The sequence below is a fragment of the Lentinus tigrinus genome, assembly GCF_003813185.1.
Source record: "Lentinus tigrinus ALCF2SS1-7 unplaced genomic scaffold L226scaffold_5, whole genome shotgun sequence".
NCBI classification, from domain to species: Eukaryota; Fungi; Basidiomycota; class Agaricomycetes; order Polyporales; family Polyporaceae; genus Lentinus; species Lentinus tigrinus.
This window is the reverse complement of record NW_027137914.1, coordinates 398,028-419,140: the sequence shown is the minus strand read 5'-3', so window position 1 is coordinate 419,140 and position 21,113 is coordinate 398,028. Positions and strand designations below refer to the sequence as shown.

The following is a 21,113-nucleotide window of genomic DNA, read 5'->3' as shown; positions in this document are numbered from 1 at the left end:
CACCCTGGTCAACTGAACGTCTACGTCACTTTTCTGAGTATATGCTAACAAGCATGGGATTGTTAGCATGGGAGGAGGCTCGGTACGTCACACAAATGTCATTGTGCGGAGTCTCAGCTGACGACCCGACGCGTCGCAGGTCGCATTGCTTCTTGCATTGCTCTGGCTCACTCGCTTACGGCGCAAGGGCGGCATTCGACATCTATTTGACCATCTCATAGGACTTGAGCGGCGCGGCGCTTGTACCTATCAATAGGTCCCCGACCGGCGACAGACTATGCGCTGTAACGTGACGGTATATCCCTCGGCCTTCCCTGTTGCGGTGGTGCATATCTCGTACGACATCAGAGTATTGCCTCTGAACGGCGCCTATGCGGGGGCTTCAATGAACAGCGGATCAGAAGTTGAAAGTTTCATTGAAACCCACCGTACGTAGTCGACAACACTAAGTATTGCTATCCCTCAAGTATTTTGGCTCATCATCACTATAATAGTGCTAGAGCATCGGCGCCAAACAGCATACTGGTGGAAGAGGGCTGAGCTATTGTACGAGCTAATGATATGATATCGTAGTGATGACGGGTCATACTCATCATCTTCGTACAGGATTGAATCTACATCGAAACGGGGGGTCCTGGTCGAATTGATCTGGTGCATCATTCAGCAGCGACTAGTCACTGTCGCCGATTCGTGGTTCTAGTAGCCTTCAGTCCGGCAGGCTCAGGCCTTTGGCGCACAGAGGATAACTCCGGCTTTCGAACCATGTCACTGGGTGCTGTTCCATGGCCGGACACCAAAATTTACATTGGTACCAGCGGTCCGTCCGAACGGACTTCTTCCAGCCGTTCCGTCGTATTGGTATGTTTCACTCATCCTACCCGGTCAACTAGACTGTACTCTACTGACTAGTATCCTGAAATTCAGCTCAATATGATTCTGAAGTCGTGCACTCTTACTGGCCTGGCAGCCCACCACCTTGGCGCTTGAAGACTTTGCTCGTAGTACTGAGGCAGCCCGCCGGTCTCATTCCTGCGGCGCTACTTTCAATACTTGGCCTCTACGAGACGTTCCGCCATCTTACCGCCATCGCAACTTCGGCGGCACTTTGTCCATCCGATGAGTGAAGATGATGGCCGCGAGCAAGTGGTGTGTTCTCTGCCGCCTGACTCAGGAGATTCGCTCGCAAATTCTATGCAGACCCTCTCGAGGTACGGATGTCGGCTTTTCCATCGTGAATGCAGGCTGGACTTGCATCGTATGGCTCCACGAGCGTTGTCACAGCGCAAGATGTCCGTTGTCGCATCTCAGCCTCCAGGATCCTTTACCAATGCAGCTCCATAGTCGCTTCTCTCGACACGTCTCGTCTGCCCGTCCAATCGGACCAGCACGCTCCACTCGACGCGCATCAGACCCTCTATGGCAAGCGAGTGCATGAGGGAAGTCGCCCACAAAGGATATAAAAACTGAGGATGTGCCGGACAGAACAGCAGGACATCCGAAGCCTACTCAGCTATTCACTCGAAAACAACAGCCCCGCACGCATCTTTCTACCACTCATTCTCCACCATGTCTCTCAACCTTAAGAGCATCATCGTTGCATTTGTTGCCGCTATTGCTGTCCACGGTGCCCCCCGTGCGGCTGATATCTCTGGCGACGGTGAGTCACAGTTTCCAATGCAACAACACAACGACGTCTGACTGAGAACGTATCAACAGCTACCTACTACGAACCTAACGGCGGTCTCGGTGCCTGCGGCTCTCCCATCCAGAACAGCGACTTCGCTGTTGCTCTCAGTTCCGCCCAGTACTCTGGCGGATCCAACTGCGGACGCCGCATCAACGTGCACTGTGAGTGGATTCAACTGAATACGTCATATATGTACTCAGCAGTCTCCTCTCTTTTCCAATAAAGACCAGGGCAAGTCTGTTGAAGCCACCGTCGTGGACTTGTGCCCGGGGTGCGCCTCCGGCAGCATTGACCTTACGCCGAGTGCGTTCCAGCAGCTTGCAGACCTCAGTGCTGGCCGCATCCAGGTCACTTGGGACTTCGAGTGAACGGCTCGCAAAGTTAGCGTAGCCATGTAATACATCATGCTTCCGATGCCACCTACCGTGTATAGACGGCTGGAAGAGTATAACTGGCAACTGGAAGTCGCCATTTATATATTGATCAGCTTCAATCTTGGGTGGAAATCAGCCTTCATGTTGTCTATCGCAGAATGCTTCGAGACACTCTGTGCCCTCACCATATCGGCAATCTCAGCAATCTCAGCAAGCACTCCAACATATGTACGACCGTACTTACGCAGGCATCAGACGTGCGCTTCTATCATCGAGGTTCCAAGTTTCAACCATGCGCTCGGTCATTTGCAATTACTGAGAAGACTTACGGTAGAGAGTAGTGGTTCGCTCGTGCATGGATCATACCAGTTTGTATATTTAACCCTATTTAACCACTTCACCTCTCGCCGGGTATGAAATCTGCCGCGCCACTGGCATGTGTAACTTGAACATGATGCAGCCTGAGCGTTTTGCACGCAAACTGATCCAACTCTGTCAGCTCTTTTTCTTACGCTATGACATGCTACATAGCTCTGGGCGGCTCAACAACCAAATTCCCGTAGTACCTGGTACCTGATCTAGCCTGACATCCAAAAAAGGGAGCGGAGCAACTTGCACCCAGCAGACACATACACCTCACTGTGTGCTCTGCAGCGTCCCTTTTGCACACTCAGCGGCAAGTCCCAGCTCCGGAGTCAGGAATCATTTGATATAAGGCCATCCTAAGGCCGACAACTTTTGATTCGGGATGCAGTCACATAGCCGCATGCTAGCTAGTAGCGATTCTGCGCATACGGGCGGTCCGTCGGAGCGGATATGCTGAGGCGTTACACCCATAGACTTTGCCAAGGAATGATTTCTCGTTGATGGAGCTGTGGTAAGCACGTTCCTTCCACCGTGCTCAGGCTGACGGAGCGCAGCTAGTAGGATAAGTGGGTGCACTGATAGCGTGCCTATCTCGAGGCTCCGATGAGCTGCCCGTCGTTCAATGCCCCCTAAGCGGTCTAACCAACTGGCCATTTGCAATCGTAGGGCGACAATCTCTCTGTCTGTGGTTGGTGTAGAGACCCCAATACATATTGCAATCTGCCGGTTTATTAAACCGGGGGGTGTACAATATGCCCGGTTTATTTGTGATGTCCTGTAGGCAGCCCTGGTGCGCAATATTTTACTCGGCCCTGTATCTAGTAGACGTCAGAAACGCATACGCGGGTTTCCAGCTGTCCAGCGTGGGGCTGAGAGCGTGTACGACGTCGCGAATGTTGGCCAGAGCGACGTGAGCGCCGTATGAGCGCCGACGCTGTAGCCCCCACAAGCGCCCGCGCGCATCTTATCGGCTAGGGCGCTAGTCTCCATCTAATCTGAACCCGTCGGGCGCCCCGACGTATGTTTTCCGAGATGCTTAATTCTCATGCATCTTGCTAGGTACTTTCTTGTGTATGCAGTGCCTCCCACATATCTATCGAATTCTACATTCGGAGTGTATTAGAATTATTGCCAGCACTCCATGGGGTGCCGGTACCTCAAATTCGGAAAATGTACGTCGGAGCGCCTGACCTGTGAGATTAGATAGGATTAGATACGCTACGTTATCGCATCAAGCGCTCGAAGCGATAAGATCTCGATGGGCGCTTTTGCCGTTGCCCTGGCCCACATTCCCGAGGTCGCTCTCGCTCTTCCTGGTACACTCGACAGTCCAAAACGCGGCTGCAAGTCGCTGACATGTATAGCATACACTAGCCCATGTACCACCTGATTAGGAGCACACGAAGGTACGCTATGAATAAACCGGCATATTGCATACCCCCCGGTTTAATAAACCGGCAGATTGCAATATGGATTATAGACGGCTCGGTTGGTGCAGTCTGTGAAACGCCTCCTGACCTACATACATACCACTAATAGCGCCGTTTCAGAAGCCATTGTCCCGGAAGCTCGACTACGATGCTACTGCAACTGCAAGCTGAAGATGGAGGACGCATACGATGTGCGTATGCGAGGGTCGCCAATATTTGCACTCGATTGAATCGTCTTTGCAAACAGCGCCACAGTGTCCGACCCCACACCCGTCGGGTCGGATCCCTTGACCGTGTCGCTCCGTAACTGCGCTTACCTTCGAGCCTGCTCGTGGGTCGGTCGGGTATGTCGAGGACGTTGCAGCCATTTTGCCATTCACTCGACATAGACCAAAACCATAGACAGCGCCATGGTCTTCAGTATAAAACCTGTTAACATGCCAGGTAGAACAGCAGCATCCTCGTCCTGCTACTCTCCGACAGCTCAGAGAACTCCCTCTTCTCCGTACTATAACTACCACCAACATCTTCGCTATGTTCAAGGCCATCTTCATTGCTGTCCTCGCCGCCGCTGTCACCGTTTCCGCGGTCCCTGCTTCTGCTGATTTCACCGGAGATGGTACGCCATTCTAAGAGACTCGCGGTCGCTGTCTCTGAGGCTGACGAATCTGCCAACAGCTACCTGGTACACGCCGAATGGCGGCCTCGGTGCCTGCGGAGCACCCAGCCAGAACAGTGACCTCGTCGTCGCTCTAAGTGCCGATCAGTACGCTGGTGGTTCGAATTGTTGGCGCCACATTGGAGTTCACTGTAAGTACACCTGCACTTAGCTTGACCTATAGCCTCACTGATCATCTGTGTCTACAGACCAGGGCAAATTCGTCGACGCCACCGTGGTCGACCTCTGCCCCGGCTGCGCATCGGGCAGCATTGACCTTTCCCCGGGTGCTTTCAAGAAGCTGGCGAACCAGGATGTTGGTCGCATCCAGGTTACCTGGAACTACGAGTAAGGATACGATACTGCACGAATTGTACTGTATCAGTCTCCATCAGATTCATGATATAACCCGTAACAAGTTCGTATTACAGTAGCCGGCTCGTTTGTTGTGGGGTTAGGGTTGTGAAAACGCTCCTACATGTACACATGTATTTCCTTCTTGAATCCTATATGTCGTTCAGCTTCAGTCTCATCACTGCAGCCTCTATCTTTGCTTGTATTCCTTGAGACCTCTCGGCATTGCAAATTACTTGTTCATGTAGCTGTACTCGGGAGTCTCCACAGCACGGCTCGGAGTCTCTGCTGCAGTTCGCTTTCCGCCGCGGGTGCTCTATCTTCTGGCTGGCCTGTTCCGGACGCACACACCTCGCGGTAAGCGGGTCTTGGCGTACATTTCGAGCAAGTCTCATGTGTGCGCGACCACGCAATCTCCGGCTGCAGATTGCCGCTGCAACAGGCTGCAAGTCGTTCCAGCCAGTTGCATCCATTCGAAGGTCTGGATTGCAGACTTGCGAACTACGCCACAACTTCGATGCTGCACTACTAGTGGTGAGCACATTATTCGAATACAGCTCTGATATATGCGAGCTTGGAACTGCCGCCGAATACCAGTACGTGTCTGGACCTGGACGGTGAAGATTGCAGCGGAGCACTCTCCTCCGCCCAAGTCAGGACTAGACTTTTTGAACGCATGCTCATTAGTCGGGGTTACCGTGCCCATGAGTACACGCTCCTTCCCGCCGACTGTCATCATGATGTCGTTCAATGCGCGCTCAGACTATACGGCGTAATCGACGAAGACGCTCTCCATCACGGGTGGGGGCAAAACCTCATCTGTAGAGTATATGCGCGTACGTCGTCTTCCTAGCACACGCGTCAGCCCGACAGGACTCGCAGTTGCAATGGGGGTCCAGACTTCCGGCCGAGAGCGTTGTGGAGCACAAGGCGTCGTTGTTGGTATCAAAGTCATTATGGGCGTAGCGTCACCAGTTCTGTTTCACCATACCACATGAGCATGCGTTCCGCAACCCAAGCTGTTCATGGTAGCTCATGGCGTGCACCCTGACTTCGAGGGCTCGGACACAATGCTGTATTGGAAATGCAGCACATTGACACTCAGGCTTAGTGAGCCTATGGGCCACCGGCGGTCATTCCGTAGTAACCGTGCCGCAAAGACGCTGTCAGTGGGATGACTTGCCAGTTGTGCACGGTTCTCACAATGACGCACCATAGGGGTCTACTTCTCCAATGATTCGTCTGCTTGAGCCGGATTGCTGACATCTTTGCATTATTTTCATCCACTTTTCAATACTTTGCTTCGCCGCGATGACGTTCCCGCTTGGTTTCGATTACAGACCTACAGATATTGAGGCACCAAGCTGCGTACTGCGCATGTTCGCAAGAGCCGCCGCACTGCCCATGAGGGACGTGTGAGTCCTGGTCAGATTTTCTGCGTCCCGGCTGGTTCTAGCTATAACATTAGCTTGCATGTGGTTGGGACCGCACCAGGTGGGACTTTGAGGCATGTCTCGAAGCACGTCCAGTCCAGATGTGAGCAGCATGTGCTCTCCGGTGCCTGGTGAAATGAACCGCCCCAACTGGAAACTTTGTATGCAGCCAGTACTAGCCGCTACGAAGAGGCATAAAAGGCTGGCTGTCTATGGGACCGACAGATAGTGACACTTGCTACCTCACCGTACTTCACACATCGAAGACTCATCTCAACAGAGTAGCCATCCACAATATGCTCTCTTTCTCTACCATTGCCATCATCTCCACTATGTTCGCTCTCGGCGCGAGCGCGAACGAGGGTGAGTGTTCTATACTCGACGTCTGTTTCCAGGGCGCTGACGCAGAATTGCAGCTACCTGGTATCAGCCGGGGGGCGCATACGGAGCCTGCGGCTCTATCAACCAGAACAGCGACCTCGTTGCTGCGCTTAGTCCGTCCGAGTATGCGAGCGGAGCGAACTGTTACCGCCGCATGCGTGTGGGATGTAAGCCTTGTCGCAACAATCTACTGCATCGTACCTGCTGATACTCCCCGCTATAGACCAGAACAAGTTCGTCGACGTGACTATTGTCGATCTTTGTCCCAGCTGTGCAGTCGGTCATATTGACCTCTCCGAGGGCGCGTTCGAACAACTCGCGAACCTGGGCGTCGGTGTCATTCAAGGGGTCACTTATCAGTATGAGTAGAGCAGAGTCGAATATGGGGAGCGTGTAAGACTACGTATACTGTTCGTGAAGTAAGGCTTTTGTACTAGGAACTTGCTAGCATAGATTCATCGTGTCCTCTTAACACACTTGCAGCCCCTCGCGTTCTTCCGCCTCGTTGCATAAACTCGACTTGTGTGCCTCTCTTTGTCATTGACCTCCCAACATCGCCTCTGTGTGACTATCGAAGTTGTGAGCAAGTGATTTGACGCGTGCTTCTCTCTGACTTCGCTGGTCCAATTGAATTTCACTTGACGAGTCCAAATGAACGGCCTTCCAGCCATGAATCACTCTCTTTCCTGGTCGAGGAGCAATGTAGACATGCATTCATTCACTCTAACGATGCCAACTCTGGTTACTAGTAAGTGTAACAGGGATGTATCGCAGCAACCAGACGTTTGGCCATTTCACAGCAAAGTGGGTATGCCAGCAACGAATGAATCGCGTGTACTGTCGTCAAGGTTCGTGCATTCCATTGGTTTCAATTCTTCACAAGGCGACCGCAACGACACAATAACGAACAACTGCTTGGATACGGTTACCATTCCGCCGGGGGTGGGGGTGGGGAGCCATAAGAGCACCTGAAAGCGGTCACCGTACACACCAGACAACTCCTGCCCGGGTCCCGTATAAGCCAGCCGTCGCACATCATTCACCAATCAACATGCAAATACGAGAGTTTATGAGCGTCATGTTCACCGCTGCACTGTTTGTGACGGGACTCGTCGGGCAGGTGGGAACTATCAAAGGCTCAGGTTAGTGGCGTTCGCCTTCTATCGTACGGATGATATGCCACTCACAGCTGTGCTCTACCGGGATTCAGCGACGCATTTCACACCCGGCCTGGGTGCGTGTGGCGTTTACAGCCAAAAGGAAGACATGGTCGTAGCAGTGGGCACGAAAGTGTATGCGAAGGGCAAGCACTGCAAAGAACGTATGAGAGTCCAACGTGAGCAATCTGGACATAGTAGACGCAAACAGGACTATGCAACTGACCATGCACACAGACATGGGCAAAACCATCCAAGTCACGATGATGGATGAATGCCCGGGCTGCAACGACACCCACATCGATTTAGGGGAGGCAGCCTTCAAGAAGTTAGCAGACGTCGATGTGGGTGTCATCGAAGTGACTTGGGACTTCATTTCGGGTTCGGACTCGAGTGATTGCTAGCGGTGTCGGAATAACGTGCGGCCAAGAGGGTCAGCTTGGAGTGAGCGAAACAGATAAAAGACGAGCACGCCATAGATAGTCATGCATCGGTTTGTCGCGAGCTACATATGGGATGACAGCCGAAGCCGAAGTTGCAGTACGCATGGGGTCAGCTCTCATCGGCAGTGCAGAGACGAGACATAGATGCAGGAATCGGGACGGACCTTTGTCTGCAACAGACTCGTGAAGGTCGCGTGCCCGAGGAGAGAAGGAACGGGGGCTTCGTCCGGGAAGTACGGACGGAGAAGGGTCAGAAGAGACCTTTACCCTGCTTTACCCCGGGGGCCATGGCGTCATAGCGGGGCGACGCCCAATCGGATGGTCGGCCGTCGAGGACACCATAACCTTCGTCTGCGCGTGATAAGTAAATACCGATAACGGAAATGTACGAGTACAGCATCGCACACCGGGTATCCAATCAAAGCGCGGTACGCTCTAAGTAAGTACAGCTGCTTGTGCCTTCGCAAACATCTGCAGAGCTCTAACTCCTCGCACGCGCACGCCAGCCCCCGTCCAGCCTGTCCAACAATGCTTGCACCTCCTTCACTGCACCCTTCCTCTCACGACGCGCGACTTCCCAGTCGCCCTCGGCGCTGATTGCGTCCAGCCGCAGGAGGCTCTGCAGGAGCAATTCCCCGAGCCGCACATGCTCTTGCGCGAACTCCACTGGTCGCCGTGTCCCTGACCCTGCTGCGGAGGCCGGCTTCAGTGGTGCCGCCGCCGCCGTCGCCTCGGGACCAACATGCGCGGCAGCACTCGTAGGTGCAAGCGCACTCAGGAAGGTGTCGACGTCCGGCTTTAGCGTTGACCGAACCTTGTCCAGCTCAGTACGGATTTGGGAGATTGTGCTCTCTTCCGTACGGGGTGCCTTCTCGGTACGCGACGAAGGTTTTGAGGGCGGTTTGATGGGTTCGCCACCGCCTACCAGGGCGAGGGTAGAACCCGCTTTGATCCCATATGCGGAGACTACAAGGATGAATGACGTCAATTACAGCGCAGGTCATAGGGCAGCCAACGCTCGTCGGATGCGAGAAACGGTGTTGGAGTGACGGCATGGTGACGCTTCGGCGACATACGAGGGCTATCAGCGTGGAAGAAAGTCCGGATGACTGTCCGAGGCGCTAACCCCTGCACGGAGATGAGCCCTTTTGTACGAGCTCGTGGATCGATCGCCACTCGCTTCGTGCGCGAGCGCACGCACTACCATCGCCACTCAAGCGGGGGATACACGTACCTGGCGCATTATCGTCCTTCATCACAGCACCAGCATGGATGAGCTTGAATGATTGTGCGGGTAGCTGAGTGTACTCCGCGATGTCGTGCCGCAACTGCCCCAGTCTCGTGTCCGGAGGGGGGACGGGAAAGTGCAGCCTGCGAGGGCGAACAGGCGCACCGCAGACAGAGGTTGTCAGAGAGGAGAGGATGCGTTGGCCGCGTGGTGGCGGAAGATTGGCAGGGAGTGTATACGTCAGAGAACGAATGAACGGGCTGAGAAGGCGTGGCTGCGACATACCTCTCCCTCCCCCATTTCACGACTATGCTCATGTGCTTGTCCTTGCCACTGCGTGATCCGAGGACGTGCTTCGCTTGTACGTATGCAATGCGTGCTAGGATGAGGAAAAGAGGGACAAACGCTGGACAAGGGTAAGCACCGTGGCAGGCAGAGATCGACGGGCGGCGCACCGATGTGAGCAGGGGAGAACAGGATGGGCGACGATGGCGCAGCGGTGCGCTGGGAGGAGAACACGTTCAGAAATTTAGCCACAGCAGGCTGCTGTAGACAGAGAAGAGTGGGGTCCAAGCATGCCACTCCGCCAATCCGGCGTGCGAACCACCTGCCTCATCCGGCCCCTTAGAAGCTGCTCTTCTATCTCTGTACTTAACTGCCTTTCAAACCCCGCCCCAAGAATAACTACCCTGCTTACCCGCAGTGATGTCATTGACCGTTTCTGCTATAATGAATCCGAGCCTCACCGCAATTTTGAATTGATCTCGCGCGCTGATTCTAGTTGCAACCCGCTTTACTTATAACTCCTTTCTCCTTTCTCCTCCTCCTCGTCCCCGGACCTCCCTCCCTCCTCCCGCCTTCGCCCCCGTCTTCTCCACCATGTCCAATCCCTCCCAGCAAGATGGCGGAGTCGCCCGTTCTTCCCCCGTCCTCATTCCCACCCGCAATCCCTCTGCGAACCCGAACCGCACCGTCACCGGTCTCCTCAACAACCGCAACAGGAACAACACGTCGACCCCAATACCCCCCTCATTGCAGGCTAAAATGGCGGCAGTGAGTACACGTAGTTTTATCGTTCCTTATCGACCCTCATCTTTCGTCTCATTTTCTCCGCGCGCGTTGGCTGTGCCGTCGTGTCCTAGTTCGCGAGTCGGACTCCAAGCAGTCCCGCTAGTGTCGATATGATGACCGCCGGCCTCAGGAACATTGGCATTTCGGACAGAGGCATGCCCCCGCCACCCCTTCGCGCCCCCGCATCCGCTCCTGTACCAGGTCGCCCCGGCGCTCCCGGTCCCGGAGGCCTTGCCGCTCGTCGAATGGGAAAGGCTATTCCAAAGCTGAGTGGGATGGACATGGGTCTGCAGAACGCAGGGCTGGGGAGTGGTCGGCCGAACCAGGAGCACGACGAGCCTCCGCGACGTGGGCCGCCGAGCACGTTCTCGACGCCGTTTGCGAACTTCGGCAAGATAGTGTGAGTGCTTATTTCCGCTCCTTTGCCTCCATTACTCTGAACTCTAGCCCAGTGACCCTTCAGGGGCACTCAACTTCAGCGGAAAGGCTGTGTTACATGCTCAGGGCGTCGATTTCTCGAACGGCTCTTCATTCGCGATCAACATGGATCAGCTGCAGCTGGACGAGGAGCTGGGTAAGGGCAACTATGGAACTGTCAAGAAGGTCCTCCATAAGCCTACCAAAGTTGCGATGGCAATGAAGGTTCGTAAGACGTGTTCTAGTCCTACATGCTCGCGCTCAATTATATGCTGGTCACAGGAGATCCGTCTCGAGCTGGACGATGCGAAGCTGAACGGTATCATCATGGAACTTGACATCCTCCACCGTGCTGTTGCGCCAGAGATAGTCGAATTCTATGGTGCATTCTTCATTGAATCGTGAGTCGGGGAGCACATTCCCTTTACTTCAACGATCTAATCCCCCGTCTAGCTGCGTGTACTATTGCATGGAGTACATGGACGCTGGTTCATTAGACAAGCTACAAGGCAACGGCGTTCCGGAAGACGTACTTGCTCGCATCACTGGCAGCATGGTACGAGGGCTGAAGTTCCTGAAGGACGAGTTGCAGATCATCCATCGAGGTATGGTGGAAAACGTTCACCATATAGCGCGGCACCTGATAATTTCATTGATGGTAGATGTTAAGCCTACGAACGTCCTGATGAACAGGAAAGGTCAGGTCAAGCTTTGTGACTTCGGCGTATCCGGCCAGCTGGAGAAGTCGCTCGCGAAGACGAACATTGGCTGCCAGAGTTATATGGCTGTACGTATATGCACAGAGTGCTCTGCAACGTTGACTCATATCTCGATTAGCCGGAGCGAATTCGTGGTGAATCCCAGAACAACGTTGGAACCTACACCGTTTCGTCAGACGTCTGGTCTCTTGGACTATCTCTCATCGAGATGGCTCTGGGGCACTACCCATACCCGCCTGAGACCTATGCAAACGTCTTCGCGCAGCTGACTGCCATCGTGGACGGCGACCCTCCTGAGCTCCCGGATCATTTCACGGATGTCTCTAGGGATTTTGTGGCACGTTGCCTTCACAAAATTCCGGAAAGACGTGCCAGTTATGCGGAGTTGCTGGTAGGTCATACGTATCCACCGCCCATCTTTTCTTGCTTATCTTCCGTACGCTGCATCGTACGTTGCATAGGAACATCCATTCTTGGTCGAAGACAACAAGCGTCAGGTCGATATGCCCGGTTGGGTTGCCAAAGCAGTCGAATTCCGGAACGCACGTCTCCGCGAACAGATTCAGCAACAGCAGACCACGCAGAACGGCCAGCCGTAATAGCAGCACACTGGAGGCGAGTCTCGTTATCCTTACAGTATTTGTCGCCGGTGGGCTGCGCCAGAATGCGCAGTCCGGCCGTCATTGTCGAAACCACCATCCCCGCCAGCTTTTGAGGTACATACTCGGATTCCTCACCCATGTCGTCATCTACACTCCGTCCTTTCCCACACCCACACATCTCGGGGACTCATGTCGTCTGGCAAGTCCCCTAATCACGAGGGCCCGTGGCGACGTATATCTTTCCTCGTTTCACTTACCGCCATATGCGGCCTCGCCCAGGCCATGATCCGCCCGGACATACCTCTGCGATCTCTCGAATTCTTTTGGGCTCTAGTGAAGGATGGCCATGCGGCGGACGGATGGCTGCGCATCCATCTGGTGCGCATATATGGCGCGGGTTGCACGCCAAGAGCGAATGCGGCCGTTAGCTCACCTGGCGTGCTGGTGAGCTTGGAGGATGACGTGGATGTGCGCCCGGGCTTAGGGGGTCGGGTAAGTAGGGGACATGCTCTATATCGGACGTTTTTTGGACGCCTTGGTGTTCGGTCGTAGTGTCGACTACCTCGTATACGGGTGGCGAGAGCGGCGGTATAGCAATACAAGTAGTGTAGTGTAGTGCACATATATGTATATATACGTAGTACTGTAGTCTTACCTCGTAACCTGCAGTGCCTGGTGCTCTGCTTCATAATATTATGTACATGGCTGGTATCTTGCATGCATTTCATGTGCTGTGCTCATTCGATGGTCACCAGCAATCTCCCCGCCCGCGCAAGTCTGGTCAAAGTTAGCGTATTTCCAGTCGAGACTCGAAATTGAACTTGGAAGTTGTCAATGTCGTGTACTGCCCTCACGTGACCATACAGTACTGACACGTCTGACTCTCAGTCTGTCTTCAATGTCAACGTCAATTTGCGCGCGGTAGTCCGTTAGCTTTGAGTCTCGTCCTTCCGTCACCGTGCTCGCTGTCTTCCTCTGACTGCCGGGTCCGTTCTCCTCTACCTTGCGTTAACATCGAGCTGCTGCCCGCGGTATTGCCTGACGCGCTATAAAGGCCACCCTTGATCAACATGTGGCTCTCAGATGGTCAAAGTGCGTTTTCGTTCCGTTCACGGTGTCTGGCAAAGCTCACATCAGCGTCGTGCTCTTCCTCTAGAGATCGGTGTTGCTCTAACGTCGTTTGGAGCTTTGTTCATGCTCCTTGGCGTCGTCCTTTTCTTCGACGGTGCACTACTCGCGCTAGGAAACGTACGTCTCACTTCCTGTATCTCAGAATACGCGCGCACACACTGACGGGTTCACCTCCCCACCTGACGTATGCGCCATGTTTCTCATCCTCTGGCCGCTTTCCGTCTGTCGTGCCTCCATGCGTTCACCGCAATACTCTTGTGCCGACCGTTGGCCGCCGCTGATCATGACCGCGCAACGCCCTATGCAAACGACTCCACAATCCTCGTCGCTCGTGGGCACTGAACACGACACAAATGACGCACGTGCAGATCCTGTTCATCTCAGGGCTCACACTCATCATCGGGCCCCACAAGACGTTCTACTTCTTCGCACGGAAACAGAAGCTGCGGGGGACGATCTGCTTCATTGGCGGCATCCTCCTCGTGTTCTTCAAGTGGCCGTTCGTCGGTGTCATCATCGAGACCTTTGGGTTCTTGAACCTCTTCGGGTGCGTCCTCCCGGTTGGCCATCTCTTCGTGCCTCTGTTCGTTCCTTCGTGCCCCCCGTTGTTCTGTTGGTGCAACCTTGCACATGTTATGCGCGTGCCGACTGCTCATATTCACGCTATTCTGAGCGCACCCTGCCCCGACAAGTTGGCCCCGCGTCCTTGTCCCTTCACTTTCACGCCGACTCACCCATGCTTCCATGCTTCTTCCTGTCACTCTCTCCACATCCTCGTTGCCATCTGCCAAATAGACATTGCGCACCCTTTAGCCGTGCTGGAATCGTAACTGACGTTCCTTCGAACGTATAGGGACTTCTTCCCCGTGATCCTCACCTTCCTGCGCCAACTACCAGTCATTGGTCACGTACTAACACTCCCATATATCCGAGACGTGAGTGTTGTATCCGCAGTGCGCCCAGCAACCCTCCAGCCTCTCCCTGATTAAGCTGACCGTACTCTTGGTCGGTAGGTGGCGGATCGCGTCGCCGGTTCACGAACGTCCATTGTATGATGACAGCTGTTGTCAATATACCTTCTCTCGCTTTACGAACCTTGAGTGTCTGTCTTTGGCCTGGTGGGTTCCCCGGCACTTCGGCACCTGAGGACTTGCCGCTCACCGGAGACGGCGACAACACTGACTGCGCACTGACACGTATACCTATGTAGCAGTGTGGAGGCATCTGCGGATTGCGCAGTATTGTCCCACAGATTGGACAGGCTGGGACGTCTGTTCAGCTGAACTCAATGCCATGGGTTATGAACATACCTGCCACCAGTGCTTGGCTGATTGTCAATGTAACATGGACACAACCCTGCTATGCGGCGCCGGACTTTGCAACATTGTCTGCTCTCCCCAGTAACCGGCTGCAGGCGTCACATGCTGAAGCAGCGGCATCAGGTCCCTTCATCGGGCGAGAGCATCGAGTACAGATGTCGATCGTGACACCGGTATGCGGCCGTATGCGGCCGCCGAAAACCAGTGTGTCCACCTGTAAAAAGGGCTACAAGCGTCCTGTCGGTGAGGCTCGCACCCGGAGGGAGAAGTGGTTCATTGGTTTATATTCTTTATATTCTGAACAAACCCTGCACGCGTTCATGAATAGCTTCACGTTCGTCCGGTGCTGCAGTATGGAGTAGCGTAAATGTACCCTCAGCTCATAAATCAAGCCGGTAAGCGTGGCACGATAAGGAGTCGCCATATCGCGCCAAGTGGGTCGTGGCATTGGCAAGTTCGTGTAGCCGTCGGCCTAACCTGGAGGGTACTTTCGGACGATGGCGGAAGCAGCTGACTCGGCGCGCCTCGTCTCCGCCGTCCGGTGGTACGACGCATGACGGCAGCCGAGTCAGATTCGAACGCGTCGGCTCATGGAATACCGAATGTCTGAGGGTAATAATTCGAATCTATTCGAGTCTACCTTTGTCGTCCGAAAGCGTAGAGGTATGGGCAGTACAGTCGCGCTATTGTGCAGTGCTCGGATGCGCTACGGACAAAAGATGGTTGGAAACTGCGGAATCTTGGTGCAGCCTGCGGTAATTTAGAAGGTGGCTAAGCGAAGGCGAACGCCGACGATTGCGCAGGCACATCAGACCCGTCGCCTCAGGTTAGTATTGCGCGTTGCGAGGGCCGCGGAAGCATAATATAGACTGTTGCCATATATCCGTCCAGACGTTGCCTGGGCAGCGCGTCTGCAGCGCAGAAGCAAGCTTAAGGGAGGCCAGCTGGGCACTCTTTGCGTGTGGTTGAGTCGGAGTTGGCGTGACCGGGAGGAGGGCACGGAGCGGAAGCAAGTGTAGACTTCATGTGGGAATTGATGGTAGCCTCGTGGCATAAAGGTTAAAAGTGGAAGTGGCCGTGCCCGTATAAGGCAGGTCGGGCGGAGGCGCCCCCAAGAGGATTGAGGCGGAGCTGATTAGGCGCGGTCACATGACAATGTTGACATTGGGTTCGCACGCGTTGGGCCAGCGAGTGAAATATACCGCCACGCCCCCTCCGCAACGTGTTTGCTCCTCGTGTTCTATCCTCTGCCCGTCGTCCGCCTCGACGACGACGCGCCCTCTTGCTTCTGGCCCCGGCGACCCTGGACAATCGCACTCGCCGACACGACCACAGCGCACCGCCATACATCTTGTATCATATCCCACCTTCCTTTGTCCCCCTCCCACCATGCTCCTCTCCCCGAACTCCGACTACGTCTCGTTCAGACAATCAAAACGTGATTCCGGCATGTCTCCCTGTCGAGCATCTTCTCCCCTATTCCTCCGCACTCCTCCAAATTCCAAATCGTCTCTGCTCGCATACGACACACCCATGCTCTCCCCATCTCCCCTCAGGCGGCAAGCGCTCCCTACGCCCGGCCCAGTAGACCAAGACGACGTCTTTCAGTCTCCTCTCCGCGCATATAGCCTCTTCGTGCAACGCTCGCCCCAACAACCCCCCGATTCTTCCATGGCCGTCGATGATGAGGACGATTTATTCCTGGGTCCGTCTCCCTCGTCCTCCTCCCAATTTATCCCACCATCATCACCGGCTCTACGGACCCCGTTGCGGACGCCTGTGAAGGATCTCTCCAAGGACTCGTTTGGCTTCTCACCCGATCGTGCTGCTTTGTCCGTCAAGCATCTCAACGTAGCCGCGACCCTGTTCACGACCGCTAGCGCCGGCACCAAGCGCAAACCAACCCCCATATGTACAACACCCTCTCGTAGCCGTACGATGACACCGCTGAGCGTCACTTCAGCCGCTGCACACAGCCAGGATCACGCAGCACTCTTCGACCGTCTCGCCCCTCTCCCTGCCCCTCGCTTCGACGCTCGCACTCCTCACACCAAGGCTGAGACCGAGCTGCACCTCAGGAGACAGGCAGAGACGATGACTATGCTTAGTATTCGCGATCTCGATCACTCTGGCGACGAGAGCGGATATGACTCTGACCCGGACGCGGTTGGAACAATAGCGAAGCAGTCACGGCTCTTTATGGGAAGTGCGGGCGGCTCGGCCGCACCGTTCTCTTCCATAAAAGCCAGACCGAGGACAAAGGCGGTTGCGAAGGGCAAGTCCCCCGGTCTTGAAATCCTTACCAGAGCAGGCTTGGCGAACGACGAGGAGGTCGCGGAGGCTATCTCACCTGGTGGGCACGTCACCAAGCGTCGAGCTCGCTCGCGCCCTGTGTCCTCTGAGTTGCTCGAGTCTGTCCAGGGTACGCCGGTTGTAGCCCATAATCAGGTGAGCCACACTCTTTGTGGTATCGTAGCCACATCGGTACTGATAGCCGCGGAACTTAGGGCACGGCCACTCCACGCATAAATGAAAGCAAGAACGCAAGCACAGTCGCCTTCCCTTCTGCTCGTACCATGCGCACACGGACGACATCCAACTCCTCTGCCACCTCCTCCGAGTCGGGCTCTCCTCGACGTCGCCCGAATGCGTCTGGCGCCACTCGGACTCGTACGCAGTCCCACACCAGTCGTACCTTGAACCGCCTACAAAGCTCGAGCTCCGCGACATTGTTCTTTGGTCCGACCATCAACAACAGCACCAAGAAGGACGGGAAGTCAGGGAGGACGTCGTCTGCAAGCAATACCCCCATCTCACCACTGCTCCTTCGACCAGAACCACCATCTGCTCAACGACCTCAGTTCATCAATCGCCACAGCTATGCTGGCGATGACGGCTCATCGGCTTGGGCTAGCCGCTCGCCTGCACCCGCAACATCATCTCCCGCCCCAGCCAATGCTCGCAAGCGGATGGAGTCAGATTCTTCCGAGGACGAGGTCGATATCTTCTTCGGTAGTGGCCCTGCATCGTCATCGTTCGCCATGAGCTTGAAGCGAGGCGGCACGCCTAGCCCCAAGAAGAAGCAGAAACGCGAAAGCCTCGAACCACTACCGAAGAAGTTCCGCCCTCGCGACTCTGGTGTCGTCCTCTCCGACAGCGACGACGAGCTTGACCTGCCTATCGACGATGGGAAGAACTTCCTGATGGCTGCCATGCCACGGGCTTCTACATCCGTGAGTACGGTGGCGTCGTCGAACGACGAACAGGAGTTGGTTACACCTGGTTTCGCTCCTTCTACGGCGTCTGGTTGGCCAACCATCGGCATCGTCAGTTCCGACGACGGCCGTGACCACCTCAGTACGTCGCACTCCAGTTCGAACATGGGCATGAGCCGCAGCGTCGATGCCTTCATCCTTCGAACTCTCGCCGCCGGTGGCTCCGTCGCCACTCGTGGAGATGCCGAGCCGAAGCGCGTTCCCGGAACACCCGTGAAGAAGGTCAAGACTGCTCACCTCATGGGCGGTGTCACGCGTCCATGGCAGAGTGCCGTCGCGCACAAGATTGGCTTCAAGGATTTCGAGGACGGTGGTAACGGTCGTAAGGGCAAGGGTAAGCCTCGGAAGAGCTTGCCTGCAGCCTTCCCTGGTCTCGGCAAGGCCAAGGAGAACAAGACCGTGAAGAAGGAGCGGCAGGGCTGGGTTAGTGAGCGGGAGACGGACGTCGATTTGGACGAAGCGGAGAGTCCGACGGTGAGGAAGGATGGGAAGTACGATGGTCTCGGACTGGGCCGACCTGCAACGGGCTTGCCACCGTTCGCTCGACCAACGGGTGATGGCAGGGTAGGGAAGGCGCCACATTGGCTCATGCGTCGGAGTAGCAGTGGTGCGTTCTCGAGCTCAAGTGATGCGTCTTCCGTGAACGCCACACCAACACGGCTCACGCCCAAAGGTACGGTTACTTCTGATCATGGTATATATGCGTGGTTCTGATGCGAATTGTCTGGACAGAATGGATGCTCCCGCCACCCAGGGTGCCCACTCCGGCTTCACCACTGAAGAACAGCGTCGAGGCGTCGAGGCGATCAACATCGGGTTCCTCATCGACAACCTCGACCGCCACGAACTCACCAACCGTGAATGCGGTAGCACGGAACGCACATGGCCCAATTGCACCGCGTGAGCGACGGGTCAGCCAGAACCTCACGGCACTGCGTACCCCCGCCTCGGGGCTGTTCGCAGCTCTTCATGCTCAGCGGCCACATACTCACGCTCATCCCGCTCGGCAACAACAGCCCCAGTCTGCGGTACGCAATGGAAGACTGCCTGCGCCATCAGATGAAGAGAAGCCAGGCCGGTTTGTGCGAGAGTTTCTCGAAATTGATGAGCTTGGGAGCGGGGAATTTGGGCGTGCGATGAAGGTTCGCTACCAGGACCCGGCCCGGGGGGACGACGTCTTCGCGGTCAAGAAGTCGAAGCGGTTCGAGGGCGTCAAGCACCGGTGAGTGATGTTCATGGATAATGCATCTTCTATCCCCGGTTGCACACGAACATGGCGGATCACTGGACGGTTGAGCGGTGTCCATGTGTGGTCAGCTGAAGACTGACCGTTCCCATTGTCGTTGTGCGGAGAGTTGGCATAGAGTCGGCTTCTCGGAGATCGTCCCCTTTCGTGCATGCTTTCCCTAAAGAGACTCAATGGCTGACTTGATTTTGTGGTACAGACTCCGGCTACGGGAAGAGGTTGAGATACTGAAACACCTCTCGGAGGCCGCGTCGCGCTCCCTGGACCCCGCGGTCCGCGAGGCCGGCCGACACCCAAACATCCTCGGATACATCGACAGCTGGGAGGAGGATGAGACACTGTACATCCAAACGGAGCTGTGCGAGCTCGGCAACTTTGCGCATTTCCTGTGGGAATATGGGCGGGCGTTCGCGCGGCTCGACGAGGCGCGGGTGTGGAAGATTATGGCTGAGCTTGCGGCGGGCCTTCGCTTCATCCACGATGCCAACGTCATCCACCTCGACCTTAAGCCGGCCAACATCTTCCTCACTGGCGAAGGCCGGCTCAAAATCGGCGACTTCGGGATGGCCTCTGTGTGGCCACGGCCCACACCGCCGGGAGAGACGCAGTTGATGCTGGGCGCGAAGCCAGCGGGCTTCGAGCGCGAAGGCGACAAGCTGTACCTCGCACCGGAGGTCCTTCAAGGCCGGTATGGCAAGGCTGCGGACGTGTTCAGCCTGGGCATGACGATGCTCGAGACTGCATCGAACATCGTTGTTCCAGACCAGTACGTGGAACTTGCTTCTTTTCTGTGGTTGTGATTACTGACCGCCACTCGTGTGCACACAGGGGTGAAGCATGGCACCGACTGCGTCGCGAAGACTTCAGCCAAGTCGAGCTGGAAGCGAGCCCGGAGCTGTGGGAGCTGCTGAAGAGCATGATGCGGGCGGCGCCTGCGCTGCGCATCGGCATCGCACTGGTTGACACGCACCCGGTTGTGGTGCGTGCTCGGCGGGCGATGGAGCGGATGCGTTCCCAATACGGCTCTGTCTTCGGCGCATCCCCTCTGGGAGCTGTCCCCGACGGCTTCTTGGATGAAATACTCGCCCGCGGCAGCTATGATGCGGACGAGGACGACTGGGAGATGGACCTGGGCGCATGAAGCTCAGTGCACAGGTGTTGGTCGCCGCGGATGCTGCTGTGGGACATGGGGTGCGGCGAACGCTGCGTGAGTGTTGTGAGCTATGCTTTCCTTTTGATCTCTTGATTCGAAATGCCGCGTACTCTATTTGTCTAACCTATCCGCTTATGCCCCTGCTTCTTTTCCGTTATCCCTGATCTTCATACCGCGACTCTGGCGGCTGCGTCTGCATGGACGAGTCCGGTCTTGGTTACGATAGTGTTAATGACGTGTAATAACAGCCCCAATGCCTTTTTTTGTTCTATTCAATGCACCTCCCATGCCCCGTTCCACCCATATTCATATTCTATCCTCGATGTTCCGAGTCCTATGGCCCGTCTACGTTTTCCATCGCTCCTCCATACACTGATCCCACACGCACATACAGTTCCGTCGCAAGCACGATCATGAACCATCACCACTGCATCTCCCTTATCCCATCCTCATTGTCGTCGTCATCCCCTGTGAGCCTTGCGGACCATTACTATATTCTCGCTGTCGGTACGGGTCGCGCCGTCTACCCTAATGCTGGCCTGGCCAGCCATTCGTCGGCCCTCGAGTCGCTGAATGCGCCGTTTTCAGCCCAGTTCAGTGTTCCGTTTTTGTTGTTCATGATTACCCATCGAGTTGTCCATGTTCCGTGTTCTTGTGTCTCTCGCCGCC

At 55.5% G+C, this 21,113-nt stretch overlaps 7 protein-coding genes across 7 annotated transcripts; 6 read left to right on the top strand and 1 right to left on the bottom strand.

Annotated features, from left to right (window-relative positions):
- Positions 1-1,288: 1,288 nt before the first annotated feature.
- L226DRAFT_610163 (barwin-like endoglucanase) lies at positions 1,289-2,111 on the top strand. The gene is made up of 3 exons (XM_067686126.1): positions 1,289-1,657; positions 1,717-1,848; positions 1,913-2,111. Exons 1-3 carry the CDS (start codon positions 1,567-1,569, stop codon positions 2,053-2,055), a joined length of 366 nt encoding a protein of 121 aa, XP_067538772.1. The 5' UTR covers positions 1,289-1,566; the 3' UTR covers positions 2,056-2,111.
- Positions 2,112-4,034: 1,923 nt separating this feature from the next.
- On the top strand, positions 4,035-4,990 carry L226DRAFT_480878 (uncharacterized protein). The gene is made up of 4 exons (XM_067676907.1): positions 4,035-4,048; positions 4,105-4,476; positions 4,536-4,667; positions 4,725-4,990. The coding sequence occupies exons 2-4, from the start codon at positions 4,392-4,394 to the stop codon at positions 4,865-4,867; spliced, it is 360 nt and encodes a 119-aa protein (XP_067538771.1). The 5' UTR covers positions 4,035-4,048; positions 4,105-4,391; the 3' UTR covers positions 4,868-4,990.
- Positions 4,991-6,634: 1,644 nt separating this feature from the next.
- L226DRAFT_567872 (barwin-like endoglucanase) lies at positions 6,635-7,052 on the top strand (the record flags this gene model as incomplete). The annotated part of the gene is made up of 3 exons (XM_067684099.1): positions 6,635-6,665; positions 6,719-6,850; positions 6,907-7,052. 3 exons carry the CDS (start codon positions 6,635-6,637, stop codon positions 7,050-7,052), a joined length of 309 nt encoding a protein of 102 aa, XP_067538770.1.
- A 1,524-nt stretch (positions 7,053-8,576) lies between these two features.
- L226DRAFT_285558 (uncharacterized protein) lies at positions 8,577-10,045 on the bottom strand. Its single transcript, XM_067673597.1, has 4 exons — positions 9,967-10,045; positions 9,797-9,890; positions 9,518-9,654; positions 8,577-9,249 (listed from the first exon to the last, which is right to left on the bottom strand). Exons 2-4 carry the CDS (start codon positions 9,826-9,828, stop codon positions 8,765-8,767), a joined length of 654 nt encoding a protein of 217 aa, XP_067538769.1. The 5' UTR covers positions 9,829-9,890; positions 9,967-10,045; the 3' UTR covers positions 8,577-8,764.
- A 345-nt stretch (positions 10,046-10,390) lies between these two features.
- Positions 10,391-12,317, top strand: L226DRAFT_567870 (kinase-like protein; the record flags this gene model as incomplete). The annotated part of the gene is made up of 8 exons (XM_067684098.1): positions 10,391-10,564; positions 10,654-10,982; positions 11,035-11,224; positions 11,282-11,400; positions 11,453-11,604; positions 11,662-11,786; positions 11,837-12,109; positions 12,180-12,317. The coding sequence occupies 8 exons, from the start codon at positions 10,391-10,393 to the stop codon at positions 12,315-12,317; spliced, it is 1,500 nt and encodes a 499-aa protein (XP_067538768.1).
- An 891-nt stretch (positions 12,318-13,208) lies between these two features.
- L226DRAFT_531545 (Got1-domain-containing protein) lies at positions 13,209-14,619 on the top strand. Its single transcript, XM_067680099.1, has 5 exons — positions 13,209-13,412; positions 13,477-13,568; positions 13,820-13,998; positions 14,305-14,386; positions 14,465-14,619. Exons 1-5 carry the CDS (start codon positions 13,391-13,393, stop codon positions 14,504-14,506), a joined length of 417 nt encoding a protein of 138 aa, XP_067538767.1. The 5' UTR covers positions 13,209-13,390; the 3' UTR covers positions 14,507-14,619.
- Positions 14,620-16,159: 1,540 nt separating this feature from the next.
- Positions 16,160-20,432, top strand: L226DRAFT_567868 (uncharacterized protein; the record flags this gene model as incomplete). The annotated part of the gene is made up of 5 exons (XM_067684097.1): positions 16,160-17,218; positions 17,278-18,718; positions 18,778-19,267; positions 19,491-20,057; positions 20,120-20,432. The coding sequence occupies 5 exons, from the start codon at positions 16,160-16,162 to the stop codon at positions 20,430-20,432; spliced, it is 3,870 nt and encodes a 1,289-aa protein (XP_067538766.1).
- Positions 20,433-21,113: the final 681 nt, after the last annotated feature.

What these genes read in the sequence shown, in the direction of transcription:
- L226DRAFT_531545 (XM_067680099.1), top strand. Translation starts at nt 13,391, where the DNA reads ATGTGGCTCTCAGATGGTCAAA. An exon ending in GGGTTCTTGAACCTCTTCGG is followed by an intron (nt 13,999 to 14,304) that starts GTGCGTCCTCCC and finishes TCGAACGTATAG; the next exon opens with GGACTTCTTCCCCGTGATCC. An exon ending in CACTCCCATATATCCGAGAC is followed by an intron (nt 14,387 to 14,464) that starts GTGAGTGTTGTA and finishes CTTGGTCGGTAG; the next exon opens with GTGGCGGATCGCGTCGCCGG.
- L226DRAFT_610163 (XM_067686126.1), top strand. Translation starts at nt 1,567, where the DNA reads ATGTCTCTCAACCTTAAGAGCATCATCGTTGCATTTGTTGCCGCTATT. An exon ending in GGCTGATATCTCTGGCGACG is followed by an intron (nt 1,658 to 1,716) that starts GTGAGTCACAGT and finishes ACGTATCAACAG; the next exon opens with CTACCTACTACGAACCTAAC. An exon ending in ACGCCGCATCAACGTGCACT is followed by an intron (nt 1,849 to 1,912) that starts GTGAGTGGATTC and finishes TTTCCAATAAAG; the next exon opens with ACCAGGGCAAGTCTGTTGAA.
- L226DRAFT_480878 (XM_067676907.1), top strand. Translation starts at nt 4,392, where the DNA reads ATGTTCAAGGCCATCTTCATTGCTGTCCTCGCCGCCGCTGTCACCGTT. An exon ending in TGCTGATTTCACCGGAGATG is followed by an intron (nt 4,477 to 4,535) that starts GTACGCCATTCT and finishes ATCTGCCAACAG; the next exon opens with CTACCTGGTACACGCCGAAT. An exon ending in GCGCCACATTGGAGTTCACT is followed by an intron (nt 4,668 to 4,724) that starts GTAAGTACACCT and finishes CTGTGTCTACAG; the next exon opens with ACCAGGGCAAATTCGTCGAC.
- L226DRAFT_285558 (XM_067673597.1), bottom strand. Translation starts at nt 9,828, where the DNA reads ATGAGCATAGTCGTGAAATGGGGGAGGGAGAG. An exon ending in GTGAAATGGGGGAGGGAGAG is followed by an intron (nt 9,655 to 9,796) that starts GTATGTCGCAGC and finishes TCGCCCTCGCAG; the next exon opens with GCTGCACTTTCCCGTCCCCC. An exon ending in GAAGGACGATAATGCGCCAG is followed by an intron (nt 9,250 to 9,517) that starts GTACGTGTATCC and finishes TCATCCTTGTAG; the next exon opens with TCTCCGCATATGGGATCAAA.